General features: G+C 33.6%; 1 protein-coding gene and 1 pseudogene across 2 annotated transcripts; one reads left to right on the top strand and one right to left on the bottom strand.

Annotated features, from left to right (window-relative positions):
* On the top strand, window positions 2803-7513 carry LOC109725854 (histidine biosynthesis bifunctional protein hisIE, chloroplastic). Of its 2 annotated transcripts, none has more exons than XM_020255251.1 (5): window positions 2803-3097; window positions 4280-4525; window positions 4667-4762; window positions 4878-5024; window positions 7038-7209. In XM_020255251.1, exons 1-5 carry the CDS (start codon window positions 2840-2842, stop codon window positions 7071-7073), a joined length of 783 nt encoding a protein of 260 aa, XP_020110840.1. In that variant the 5' UTR covers window positions 2803-2839; the 3' UTR covers window positions 7074-7209. The 2 variants fall into 2 exon arrangements, with proteins under 2 accessions (XP_020110840.1, XP_020110839.1); XM_020255250.1 differs by having other exon boundaries at window positions 2808-3097; window positions 4878-5029; window positions 7038-7513.
* On the bottom strand, window positions 7631-9736 carry LOC109725855 (annotated as a pseudogene).

Raw genomic sequence — 14109 nt, 5'->3', positions numbered from 1 at the left:
TCTATATATATATATATATATATATATATATATCTCTTTGACAAAGTTATAGAACATATATATCCAATATTTGATCATTAAATTTCGATTAATTTTTTTTTATGCTTTTTATAGTTAGGGTTTTAAGAGCGTGGTGTATGGTGCAACAGGTACATGCAATAATTTCAAAATATTATATTCTGAACAGCTTGTGCCATTACCTTGTTGCATCATCTGCAGCTGCTATAGTTTTGGGTCAATGGAAACAATGAAACATTAACTAGGTCTACAAAAAATAAAGTAACATTGAAGCATCTAAACGCACGATTACACTAATTAAATGAGACTATGTGAGTGACGTCCATATATTATCTTTCAACGCATTCGACAGTTGAGATTCTCTTATAGTTCTAAACTAGTTAAGAGATCCGTGCGATGCTGCAGATAATTATTTTTAAAATTTAATTTTAAAAATTAGTTATAAAAATTAATTTCAGAATTTAAATGGTACAATATTTACATCAAAAAATTTTAGTGGGTATAATAGTGCCCCATTAATTAGTGAAATAATTTTAGTAGGTATCGTAGTCCTCCAGTAGTTAGTGAATGAGAAGAGAAATTATTGTTTGTGATTCTCGCAATTAATATACGTCAAATATAAAATTAACTAAAGCTGTATCAATTTTTTTTATTTTTTAATGTACAATTTATATGTGAATGCTCAATATTATAAAATTAATATTTATATCTAATACCAGTAGTCTAAATTATTTAANAAAGAGAAATTGCCGAGAAGTTTACTATTGATTCAATCATTGATGGATTTCGTGACTTGAAGGAGCGCCGAGCACTATTCTAATTTTTGTATGGTACGTAAAATTTTTAAAGTTTTTTTTTGTATTTGTGTACTTCAAATTTTTATTATATATAGTTTGTTTTATTAATATATTTTGCATAATATATTTTTGGCCCCCCAGAATTAAATCCTGGCTTCGTCCCTGCTTCTAACTATAGCAAGAAATGTGCAGAAATCCAACAGAATGAAGGATTTCAAACTTCGAATATATGGCTTCGTCTCCAGTAAAAAAATTATGGCTTCGTAAGAGAGAAATAGGGTTTTTTTTTTGCAAATAAAATTTTTACAGAGCCATATTATATAGGCAGCAAGAAAGGATCACGGAGGATGAATCCGAGCCATTTTCGTGGCCGGAGGGAATGAATAAGCCGAAACGAAGCACCGCTAACAGGAACGGCGTGATCGGAAGAAGGGACGACTATGAACTCGGCCCAACATTCCATCTAGAGAGGGAATAGAAGTTGGAGCGGCATCTAGGGGGCGAACGAAACGAAGCGTTGCCAAAGGGAACGGGCGCGACGGCAAGAAGTCCGGCCATGAACTCAGCCCAACAGTACGTCCAGAGAGGGAACAGGAGTCGGAGCGGCACCTAGAGGAGCGAGCGAAGAAGCCCGGGGAGGAAGACGAAATTAATTAGAAGTAGGGAAGATTAAATGAAAAAATTTAGTTGGGTGGGCCCCACCCACTAATTAAATAACAGAGTGCCTTAAGATGACAGGTAGGGCCCACAGAAGATTAGATTAAGCTAATGTTGCCACGTGGACAAAAGAGAACGGGGATTCATAAGAGTTTATAGACTAGAATAATTATATATGCATATGTTTTATTTATACAGTAAAATTTAAATAATAATTAAATATTTATGATGTTATGTTGACGTTATTGGTTGAACCGATGGTTTACTCACTGGTTGAATAAGTGACTGTTGAACCCAGTAACATTTTTGGGTTACTATTCGATCTGCTTTTTAAAATATTGTTATATATCTCTTCAGATTTTAAGTTTACTTATTTACATCTGTAAGCTTTTAATATCTAACAAAAATATTCTTTTAATTAAATTTTATTAATTTTCGTCAATTTTTTTTTCAGTTTTTTATCTCTCTCTATTCCCTTTCTCCACCTAGCTAGAAAATAAGGATATATTGATATTTAACCCAAAATATTTTTTTCAGTAGTTTTCGTTTTCCTTAAAAAAAAAAGAAAAAACAAAAAACAATTATTTTTTTACAAAAATTAGAAATTGTTTTGAAAAATTATTCCTTTAGAAAAATAAATGGACGAAAAATATTTTTCAGAAATTATTTTTTAGAATATTTTAGGAAAACCAAACACCCCCCTATTTAAATTTTTTTTTTTAATTTATTGATGGTTGGGAGGAGGGAGTAATTTTATCACAATATATAAATTTACGTGGTGTGAGTGTTAATTAGTTTACCGTATTAAAAAAGTATTACGTAAACACAGTATATCTGCTATTCACGTGGCACCGATTTAGACAATATATGATTATTTTGTATTTAAAATTAAAACAAATGTATAAAATTTATCTGAACCACATACAATTTTAATTTGATTATCCAACCTTTCAAAATTTTAATTTTAGTACTCAATCTCTCAATTTATTTGATTTAATTTATTTAATAATTATTCGGATGTAAAATTTAAGCTAATTATTTATTTTAATAGATTCACAATTTTATGAATTTTATAAAATATACCGACTAAATCCATAAAGATAATCGACTCATTGAAATTTTGAATTTAAAGAGACAGTAAAATCAAAATTTTTAAAGATTAAGTAGTCACATCAAAACGGGTAATAGTTGAGGGATGTTTATACATATTTCCGTTTATAATTTTTGTGGGGTGAATTCTACAATAAAAAAGTTTGGAGGGGGCTAAATGCAAAAAGAAAACCCCTACATCTATGCTCTCTCCCTCTCTCTCTCTCTCTCTCTCTCTCTCTCTCTCCTCAGACCTCTCTTCTTCTCTCTCCTTTCTCATGGAGGCGGCGGCGTTAGCACGCCTCTCCTTACCCGGCGTCGGAGTCGGCGGCGGCGGCGGCGGCGGCGGCGGCGGTGTTGCTTTTCCTGTAAGCCGCGGCCGCCTCCTCGCTGTGAAGGAGAAGAAGAAGCAGCAGCTCCACGCTCCCATCTCTGCTTCTACTTCCGCTTCTGCTTCCGCTTCTGCTTCCGCTTCCGCTTCCGCTTCTGCTTCTGCTTCTGCTGGGAACGAAGAAGCGCTTCGCTATGATTCCAAGGTACACCTCCCAACATTCGCACCCCCTTTTCTCCTCTTTGTTGTTGCCCCCATCATCGTCCCGAGATCTACTTGGGATGGATTCGTTATCACCACTGTTCATCGATCGATCGATCGATGGATCCATCGATCCAAATTTCGTTCTTTTTTTTAAAATTTTTATATATACTTATATACTGTCTTAATCTGATCTGACTATTCTTTGGTTTGATTTGATCTTTGTTTGACACCAAAAACCAAAAAAAATTACTCAAATTAGACCTTCTATTTTCAATTGGTGATTACTTGTAGGCCACCGAAACTTCTTTGGGAATTAGTATTCGGAGAGGGTGATCGAAACCTTTTTCACAAGTAGTTTTTGATGATGATCTTCGGATGGATGATCAACACCATTAAAAATGATTTAGAATTTTTGAAATATCTTGATACGAATTTTGTATTTTTTGAAAATTATTATCAAGTTCATCAATCGGATATAAGATGAACTATTAAAATCAAGCTACCTTTTAGAAGTAGAGGATCGGAATCTTCGTTTCAATATTGGAGTGACCAATTTTGATAGAATTTTCTATAAAAAAATTCAACCAATTCTGTTTATTCTACTATGTTAAAGTTTATTCTACTATGTTAAATGAGAAAACATCTTGTACCAACTGTTAAAATTGTCAATTTTGAGATATTTTGATCGTAAGGTAAATGAGGTAAAAAGAAAAATCTTGAAATTTGATTTCTAGATTGTTCAAGTATTTTAAATCATATTTAACGGTATAGATCGTCGATTCACAAGTTCTATCATCGAAAATGAATTATGCATACGAAGGTGATCGTACTTATAGCTGCGCTCTAATGAAATTACTTGAAAAATTAGTTATTGGAAGGGCATTACATTGAGGTTCACAAAACTTTCTTTAGGAAATACAGTTAATGGGAAAAGGTTTAATTCTAGATCTTTCAAATTTTGAAAACAAGTGTGGTTAATGTGCTAATTACAACCCATAAAATTGCTCCAAGTCAACACAAATTGCATGTATCACCTCAGCAGAAGTTAGTGAAAAGGAGGGGAGTGTTTTTTTTTTTAAACAGTATCTTACTGCTTGTTTATACGAACATACATACGTTCTTTATTTTAGTAGATGACAATCAGATTCTTATAGTTTGATACTTTTACCTAATGTATCTTTAGGTCGAAACCTTGTTGGACAGTGTGAAGTGGGACAACAAGGGGTTAGTGGTTGCCATTGCCCAAAATGTAGATACTGGAGCTATTCTTATGCAGGGATTTGCTAACCGAGAGGCCCTTGCGACAACCATTTTGTCTCGAAAGGCTACTTTCTTCAGCCGATCTCGATCTTCATTGTGGACAAAGGGGGAGACCTCCAAGAATTTCATCAATGTCCTCGACATTTTTCTCGATTGCGATCGCGATTCAGTATGCATTTGCCATACTCAAGCTCTCAAGAGCTTGTTCTTTTCTTTCATGTTCTTGTTTTCCCTGTTTTTCCTTTTTTATTTTTTTCGGGGGTTGCATTGTTAGAAGCTTAACTGAGTTGAGTTCAATATCTGTCCTCAGATTATATATCTTGGAAAGCCTGATGGACCTACTTGCCACACTGGGGCTGAGACCTGCTATTACTCGTCAGTTCATGATCAATTAGAAGGTCCAAAGGTTTGCCATACCAACTTTTGATATGCGTTCTCCCGACAAGCCTCTATTTTTACTTACTTTTTGGGTTTTGTGATTGTTATATACTGCAACTATATGTTTTCCATCCTTCTCACAGCCCAACCAAGATTGGCTCGCTGCAACGACTTTACAATCATTGGAGGCAACAATTTCTAGACGCAAGGAAGAAATCGAAGAAGCACAAAATAGGAAGCCATCATGGACAAAGAAGCTACTGCTGGACAAAGAGTTGCTTTGCTCAAAGGTTCGGTATGTATGCATCTTCTATCTTAGTTCCGGTTCTATGTCACGGGTTATCTTGCTTTTAGCATTGCTTGCGTGGTTTGATATCCGCTGATACTTGATAGTAATAGATTACTTATAGTTCAGTTCTCTGCTAACCTACAACATGTTAATCAGTCTGAGAGTACAAAGTGCTTTATAATTCTCTTGTCTCAGCGAGGCTAAAAAGCATGTTGGGATGTGCTGAGCTGCCTGTATATGTGCAGTCCTTTGCTGTTGTTGCAGATAATTATTATAGTAACCTAACATGGTATCTGTTATCAGGTAATAGCCACACAAATGAAGCCATATTTAAACTTATTTGTATAGGTAATAATGGACCTTTATCTTCTTATTACAAAGCTGGACAATGTCAGAGAAGTGGTTTCTTGAACAGATCAGGAATCAGGAGTCGTTAATTCAAGCATAGAGTTTATAATCTCTTTGGTTGGTTATTATTATTATTATTATTATTATTATTATTTTGTCCGGGTCTTGCTGCATTGTTAAGTTGTTTCATTGGTTTGTGACCTAAATCATGAGTTCAAATTATGGAACAACTATATGTTAATTTAGTTCTCCCTAGGTCGTCTACTGGTGGAAACTTTATGCAGGTATACCCTTTAAAGGGAAGCTCATAGGCTTCTGGTGAAGGATAAAGGATCCATTTGCATGATATGGAAGTTATATTATGATATTTCAACAAAATTGAAATTGTGGTATGAGAAAAGTATAATGCGGATGTAGCAAGAGAGTGGAGGTTTTTGCGAAGGCAAGATTCTATAATAAGTTGGGACTTTAGGTAAAAGAGTTTGGATAGGCTTTCTTGTTTTCTCGTTACAATCTTCAAAGATAACCACTTTTCTATGTCTAGGTTTTTTTACTAATGTAATCTCCTTCGGCAAAAGTACAAAAGTATATAGCTTCTTGCTTACTAGACTATAGGTTTGCTGATGTCAAATAAGTGCCTGCCCCTGTTATATCTATTGATATGGACGAAATTCAGAACTTTACAGAAAAGAGACTTTTGCGGAAAAAATGCTGGAGTCTAAAGTGAAATAGATGGAATGAAGGGAAATTATCAACTTCAATGAAAGAGGATAGATAGAGAACTAGAGGGAGGGAAATGAAGAGGATATGTCTGGAGAAATATAAAGAAAAAAGAAAGTAATGCAGCAAAGATAGCAGCCAAAAAACTTATCTACTTTGAAATTTCTGCTACCCAATAAATTATTGGCGAAGGCCTCGTTTGGTATTGTGTTTGTTTGTTTTTTATTTTTTTAAATAGAATTTCTACATAAAAAGGTGTAGGGATGGATAGCAGATTTCTTGCAATCCTTGCATCAAGGTGTTTATTTGACAATAAAATATAAGAACTTGGAAGTTTGCTTCTATTTTTTTTTTTTTTTAAGTCGTCATATACCACTTGGCCGAGTGCATTGCAAGCTAACTAGTCATGACAACGAAAGGAAGGTTTTTTCGCTGGTATATCAAATTATATAGAATTAGTATTTAAGAAAATAGAATATCGGCAATGACGCCAAACAAGGCTTAAATATTTCAGTTCTGATTAATTTGCCCAACAGAGGTCAGTCAACCTTGATTGCTTCCTACCATCTAATATTCGACCAAACACCTAAATATGGAAGGAAGTAGACTCTCACAAAGACTGTATAACTAATAGATTAGGAGTTTAAGCAAACTAACTCAATGGAGAGTTGGAGACTCAAAGCACAATAAATATCACTAAATTAAACCAACATATTCTTTTACAAACTCGAAGCGAAATATATTTTAAATTGTTCCGATGGGCTAAGTATGTGCTTGGACTAAATTTCAGGCCTACACTGAAGACTGGCTCAAATCAGAATTGGAATCAACTGACAATAAGATTAAAACTTAATTTACTGCTATGTTTATCTGAATTGGAATTTAAATTTATACTTCTTTTAGCTTCTGATTCTGACTGCCCCGAGTTTTATGGTATTCATGGCAGCGAGGAGGCTGGAGAACTCGTTCAGACACTGCTTGAGGGCGAGGATAGATCTCGCACAGCATCAGAGATGGCCGATCTGCTTTATCATTCAATGGTATTGCTTACAGCGAAGGATGTGAAGATAGAAGAAGTTCTTGAAGTCCTCAGAAGAAGATTTGCTCGGTCCGGTATTGAGGAAAAGAACAGTCGCAAGTAATCTGATCAAAGCCTTAACCTAAGAATGAGAGCTGGTGGATCAAGTGAACTCTTCAAGCTTCGAGCTGAATACATGAGTTGGTGGATCAAGTGAACTTCGAAACTGCATTGCAGTTCATGATGCTTCTGTTGCGTACTATCAAGAGTAGCGATTATTCCCAGGCCTTTTTTTATTTATATGTAGACAAATTTTCTGTTGCGTTAAGTTAATTCTTGATAATGGATAATGGTGTATGCGACATCTTTGATCAGTTCAAATAAAGAGGCTTATTTGAAAGGAATCAGCAAGGCTATACAGCTAAAAGGATCATCTTGTAATAGCTTAATGAAAAGTTCAGTGTTAACATGGATGTTGAACATTGATGTCGAAAAATTCTACAACAAAAGCAACAAGATGTTGGAAATTGAATGACAAAGGTGATATATATCTTGAAAATCTGTATAATAAAGATGATTTTGGTGTTTGCTCATGTGATCTAAGCCCAGTTTCTTCCGTCGAAGTGCTTGATCTCAACGTGCTTGAGCGTCCCGGAATCGACACAACCAACTACCAATGCAATGCCATGCGCGGTTGATCTTGGTACGTAGAAAGAAGTTATGCCGCATACCTTGCAGAATCTGTGCTTCGCCGTGTGCGTACCGAAGGTGTAGGTTGTTAGGAACTTCTCGGAATCCCCTAACAGCTCGAACTTAGAAGAAGGCGCGAAGAAGTGCGTAGTGCCTCTCATCGCGCAGTTCGAGCAGTTGCAGCTCCATGCGATGACGCTCGATGGCGCCTTGACTCGCCACCGCACGCTTCTGCAGTGGCATCCGCCGCAGTGAACAATCTCGGTACTCATTGCTGTTCGAGTGATGAGCTCGTTCCTGGTAAGTGGTGTATCAGAAAGGGTTACAGAAGAGAACAAAGAGTTTTGCTGTGAGTTAGATTTTGGTAAAGATTGGATAATTGAATGAAGAGGCACATATACTGCTTGAGAGAGAATTTGGTGCTGCTGTTAAGCACTCAGAAACTAAATCAGCTAAACAGAGTTGAAATTATTGAAGTTTTATGAGTCGTGATTGTTTGCAGTAGGGCTGGCAATCTAGCTCGCTGTTCGCGAGCCGGCTCGTGGTCGGCTCGAAATGAGCTCGAGATCGATCGCTCGTTTAATAAATGAGTCGAACACGAGCTGGTATCAGCTCGCTCGTGTTCGGCTCGATATAGCTCGAATATATATGTATATTACAAATTTCTTCTATTTGAATTTTAGGCCGACCCAAATGGAAAGACACCTATATTTTATGAATTTTAATTATTAGATTAAGATTCTAGATTTTTTAATTTTCTTTTAACTTTTCACCCAGTCGTAGGGTTGACAAACTCATTTACTGGTCGCCAGCTAGCTTGTGTTTGGCTCGTTAATAAATAAACCGAACAGGAGCTAGATATTTTAATAAGCCAGCTTGTGTTCTGCTCGTTGACAGCCCCAGTTTGCAGTAAACATGAATGTGAATGGACCAAAAAAAAGGCTAAATTACAGAAAACTCCCCTATTAAAATCCGATTTTTCACTTTCCCCCTGTCATTTAAAAACATACACTTTGCCCCCTTGTAAAATAAAAAATGTTCACATAGAGGTACGGTGTGGACTGTGATAATAAAATGACCATTTTGCCCCTCACTATGTTCACAGGAGAGAAGGCTGAGGGTATTTTTGACATAAAAAAATATATAATAATATTTTATAAACGGAACCCTAACGGATTACTAACGGCATGGGGCGAAGTGAACATTTTTCATTTTACAAGGAGATAAAGTATAGGTTTTTAAATGACAGGAGAAGAAAGTGAAAAATCGGATTTTGACATGGGGGTTTTATGTAATTTAGCCAAAAAAAAAAAAAATGATGTCAAACTTTGGCATATATAAACTCATAATATTTGTGACCTGCAGCAACTTGAGTTTGTCTGTGATGATTCTGCTGATTACTGCCACAGTTTTCTGAGCGTGCAAGTCAAGTGTTTCTGGAAACAGATAAAGTGAGGGTAAAATGATCACTTAGTACTAAACTTTTCAATAATCCTTGATCTTTCATGCTTATTGCAGTTCCATACCTATATAATCCAGGATATTTGGGTAGGAAAATTAGATTTCTATGTGAGGTGTGAGCTACCATGTCACTTTTTTTTTAAAAAAAAAATTATTTGAAAAAGGAGAAGAGTTAGCATGTCATCTAATAATCAAACCCACATAAACTCATAAATAAAACTCATCTATTTCCTCATCTAATTAGAAGTGTTTGTTCCACAAACCAGATTCTCAAGAACACACAAACTCTCATTATAGGAATAAATGCAAAAATTAAGTTTATTTGTTACAAACTCTAACAAGTAAATAACATAAACTGGGAGAAAAGGAGAGAGTGGTGTCAAATAAAGATCACCTGAAGCAAAGAAGAGTTGGAGCATCCTCACATGAATTGAAGGGGTGGGATCTTCTCTTCCTAGCTCCAAGATGTAAAAGCTTCCAAGCCCTACTTCTTATTATAAAGGGGCTAATAAAAAAAAAAAAAAAAAAAAAAAATTTTTTTTTTTTTTTTTTTTTTTCTTTTTTTTTTTTTTCGACTTTCAAAAATTTATATTTTGACTCCCTTAAAATTACAAAATTATTTTCAGAGGGTACGACGTTAATGGAGAGGATAAAATGATCAAATTATCCTTACTTTTTCTATAAAAAATAATATTTTAATATATTTTTGTCATTTTGAAAGATATTTTTGGTATAAATTATAAAAAATGAATAAAATAGTGATGGAATTTTGATGGAGGGGGACTAAATGCAACAACTTAAAATATTAAGAGATAAAATATAAATTTTTAAAAATTAAAGAAAAAAATAAAAAAAATATTTATAAGAAGAATTTAGTCTTATAAAGATTAAAAATGTAGTGAGAACCCCTCACCTACCCCTCTCCTATTAAGTCAAAAGTGAAAATGTATAAAAAATTGGAAATTCTCTCACCAGTAGGCCATTCCAAAATGGCTTCCTCAACTTAATGTTTTAAATTGAGAATTTCTCATCTCCTAATTTATTTTGTAATAAGCAAAAATGCACTAGACCATAAAAAGGTGTTGAAATCAAAATTTGACCCTTGAATTTCTCTAAGAGGAAAGATGATCTTAACCATATATACTAAAATGAAAAGATAAACTTAAATCAAGAGGAGAGAGATAAAAGCTGTTGCAGTAAGCAATCTTGACTGTTCATTATAAAAAAAAGATAACGGTGAAAAAAGATTTCAGAGTTTGGTCGAGATTTGTAGGATTTGAATTCGAACTTGAAAAACTATAAATACTCAAGAAGAGAAAGATAGAAGGGCCCAATCATTAATTCACCGAAAATTCAAAAACTTAATAAATCTAGAAATAGAGTAGATAGATAGTTTTAGCATTTAATAATTTTCGATAGACAGATCGTCGCTAGAGCAAGTGGCAAAGAGCTTGGTGGTTGGTACCCGAGACCCAAGTTTGAATCCTAGTTGATTCACATTTCCATCTAAGTTTATTTCTAAATGAAATAAACGAAGCAGGTAGCGTGCTACCTATCTCTCAAAAAAAAAAAAAATTTCCGATAGTTTTAGTTCGAGAGTAAGTTAAGTAGGTTTGGTATTTTCTGTTGGCAAGTTTCTTTGTAAATTTTAATCATAAATCAGATAATTGGCCCAAATCACTGTCTTTCGGGACGCAATAATCTAACTGAAACAATTCATTCCTAAAGATCCAAACTTCAATCCTTTCCAAGCGGCTGAATGTAGCATTCTTTAGGGTATCGTTTGGTTCGGGGATAAGTAAAAAGTGGCTATTCCAAGGATAGGTATAAATTGAGGTATAAGCAAGGATTAGATCAATTTTGCGTTTGGATGAAAATTGGGTTATTCCTGGAAATAAAAAAAATTGCGTTTGATTAGGTAAGATGGAATAAAAATGACAGTGGATTTTTATAAATAAAAAATAATGATGTTACCCACTTATTATATTTTTTAAATTTTTAAATTTAAAATTTTAACTTTGCAATTTTAAAATTTGAAATTAAAATTTGAAATTTAAAATCTCAAATTTTAAATTCTAAATTTCAAACTTTAAATTTAAGATCAAATTTAAATTTGAAAAATATAAAATATCAAATTTTAAATTTCAAAAATTTAAAATATCAAAGTGAGTAGAGTTCATTTCTTTTTATTGTATTTCAGTTTTGGTCAATAAAGTTCAAAATTTTTCATTTTTGGTATTTAAATTGTCTTGCCGAATTGAAGGCAGATTGAAGAATTTTTTTTTTCAAGCATAAGTTCAAAATTATATAAAAAATCTTTTTTTTTTTTTTTTTTGAGAGATAGTTAGCACGCTACCCGCTTCGTTTATTTCATTTAAAAATAAAGTTAGCTAGAAATGTGAATCAACTAGAATTCCAACTTGGGTCTCGGATACCAACCACCAAGCCCTTTGCCACTTGCTCTAGGGACGGTCAATAATTATATAAAAAATCATAATATTCTTTCGTGCTAGTTTTTCTAGGTAAAAGTGAATAGAGATTCCCTCGACTATAAGTAATTCTGAAAGGTATCTCAATTATATATATGTATATTTTTTTCCGTCTATTGCCACGTATTTAACTTTTAACTTTTTACGATAAATTATACTTTTGATACTCATATTAATTTATTGTAGATTTGGCTTGAAAATTTTAAATTATTGAAATCAGCCCAACAAGTATATATAATTTAGTTGGCTATATACGGACAAATTATTAATATAAAATTAACAAAGAATTTTATTTATTGCCACATCGTTAATTATAATATTTTTATATTACTTTCTGAATATCTACTTTTTCACCCTTCCACTCCATCCTTTCAACATTGGTCAAATGTTAGAAGGCAAATAAAAAGCATTTGGATTGTTTTGAGAAAATTGTCATGGTGAATTACTCTTTTATTAAGAGTCAGAAGAAGAAAAATAAGAATATAAATTCAGAATTGAGCTAGAATACTATTTGCAGCAAGCGGGCTTCGTTGCCACCCATTTATTTTTGATGATGGAGCCTTCAAATCAATAATTGGCACCATTAAATATGATCTGTACCACTTGAAGTATTTAGAAATTAAATTTTATGTCTTTTTGATATTGTTCTCTTGTCCATCAAGTGGATACAAAAATGAACGGCTAAAAATGAATATCCTTTAAAATGTGATGATAGGAGTTTTGTAATCCAGATCAAGAGTATAGATCTTTTTCTAAATAGTTTAAAGAATTTCTAAACCAAAATTCAATTGATTTGGATATCTTTACGCCGATAAACAAGAAAGCGTCTTGTATCGACAACTAAAATTATAAATTTTGAAACCCTTTAATCATTAGGCCAATGATGTTGAAAAGACATAAAATTTGATTTCTAGATGCCTTAAGTGGTATAGATTATGTTCAACGATGCTGATCGTCGATTTGGAGGCTTCATTATTGAAAACAAATTGGTGACAACGGAGCCCATTTGCTAGCTCAACTCTATAAATCCATACCTTTCTATGTTTCTTTTAGTATGAATCTATATCTCTATATGAATTCCCAATAAAAATGATGACATGGCAAGCCCTCCTTTTTTTAGATTTTATATATTTTTTTGCTCTCTTTGAACCGACCTCTCCTCTTCCTTCAACCGTTTCTCTTTTTCATATGACATTTTATCTTTTGCTCTCTTTGAATCGACCTCTCCTCTTTCTTCAACCGTTTCTCTATTTCGTATGACATTTTATCTTTCCAATGTGACCGTTTTTCTTTTCCATATGGAAGTTATCTTCTCCATGCGACCGTTTCTCTTTTCCATATGACAATTTATTTTTCCGGCCATGCAACCGTTTCTCTTCGCCATAATTTTATATGATATTTTATCTTTCCAATGTGACCGTTTCTCTTTCCCATATGAAAGTTATCTTCTCCATGCGACCGTTTCTCTTTTTCATATGACAATTTATTTTTCCAGCATGCAACCATTTCTCTTCACCATAAGTTGTGGTTTCTTCTTCTGCTTCTTTATTGCCATTTTCTTTACCATCTTGCCTTTTTTAGTACAGATTAACCAATTCTCTACTTTTATTTATCTATAGAATTCTTCAGCATGTTTAATAATATAATATGTACATTCTTTCATGTTGGATTTGCACAATTGTATTAATTTTTATTTTTTATTTTTTCAGTACCATCCTGTTGTCGATAAACAGTCTGGAGTTACTAAAAAAGTTCAAGATGATAAGCGTGCGGGTATATATATATATATATATATATATATAGAGCGAGGCTACTATGCTATCGGAAGCACGGAGCCTTTCGTGCTTCCAGCTCGTTTTCGATGTTGCGACTTTCGAATCGTCGATCGNGGCTCCGTTAAACTTGATCTAGAGTATTTGGAGTACCTAGAAAAAAAATTTTATTATTTTTCGATATCATTTGCCTAGTGAATATATATATATCTCACTCCGATGATACGATAGCCTTCGTGCCTCGGAAGGCACGAAGGTCGAGCAAAAGCTACAACGCTGAAAGCTTAGCAGCTAGCCGAGGCAATTTGAACTAGATCTCATAAACCTCATGGATCTTTTATTTAAAATAATAAAAAGCTATAGTAAACGGATCACTAGCTTACCCGAGTTTTAGTTGTTTAAAGTTACCGGCATCACTCGGCAAACGTTCAAATTGCCACATCTTTATAGGTTTAGTGCACTTTAAAACTATCTTTTAAGAAACATGATATATTTTGGTCAAGTTATAGAAACTAAATTTTAAAATTACAGTATAATAATGTAAAACATTCTAAAAATAAAAGTCGGCAACTAAAACTCGGGGAAGCA

The sequence above is a fragment of the Ananas comosus genome, linkage group 20 (genome assembly GCF_001540865.1).
Source record: "Ananas comosus cultivar F153 linkage group 20, ASM154086v1, whole genome shotgun sequence".
NCBI classification, from domain to species: Eukaryota; Viridiplantae; Streptophyta; class Magnoliopsida; order Poales; family Bromeliaceae; genus Ananas; species Ananas comosus.
This window is presented reverse-complemented; position numbering and strand designations above follow the sequence as displayed.

Coding starts and splice junctions, on each gene's coding strand:
- LOC109725854 (XM_020255250.1), top strand. CDS start 2,840: ATGGAGGCGGCGGCGTTAGCACGCCTCTCCTTACCCGGCGTCGGAGTC. Junction 4,526..4,666: donor TCGATTGCGATCGCGATTCA/GTATGCATTTGC, acceptor ATCTGTCCTCAG/ATTATATATCTTGGAAAGCC. Junction 5,030..7,037: donor TTGCTTTGCTCAAAGGTTCG/GTATGTATGCAT, acceptor TATTCATGGCAG/CGAGGAGGCTGGAGAACTCG.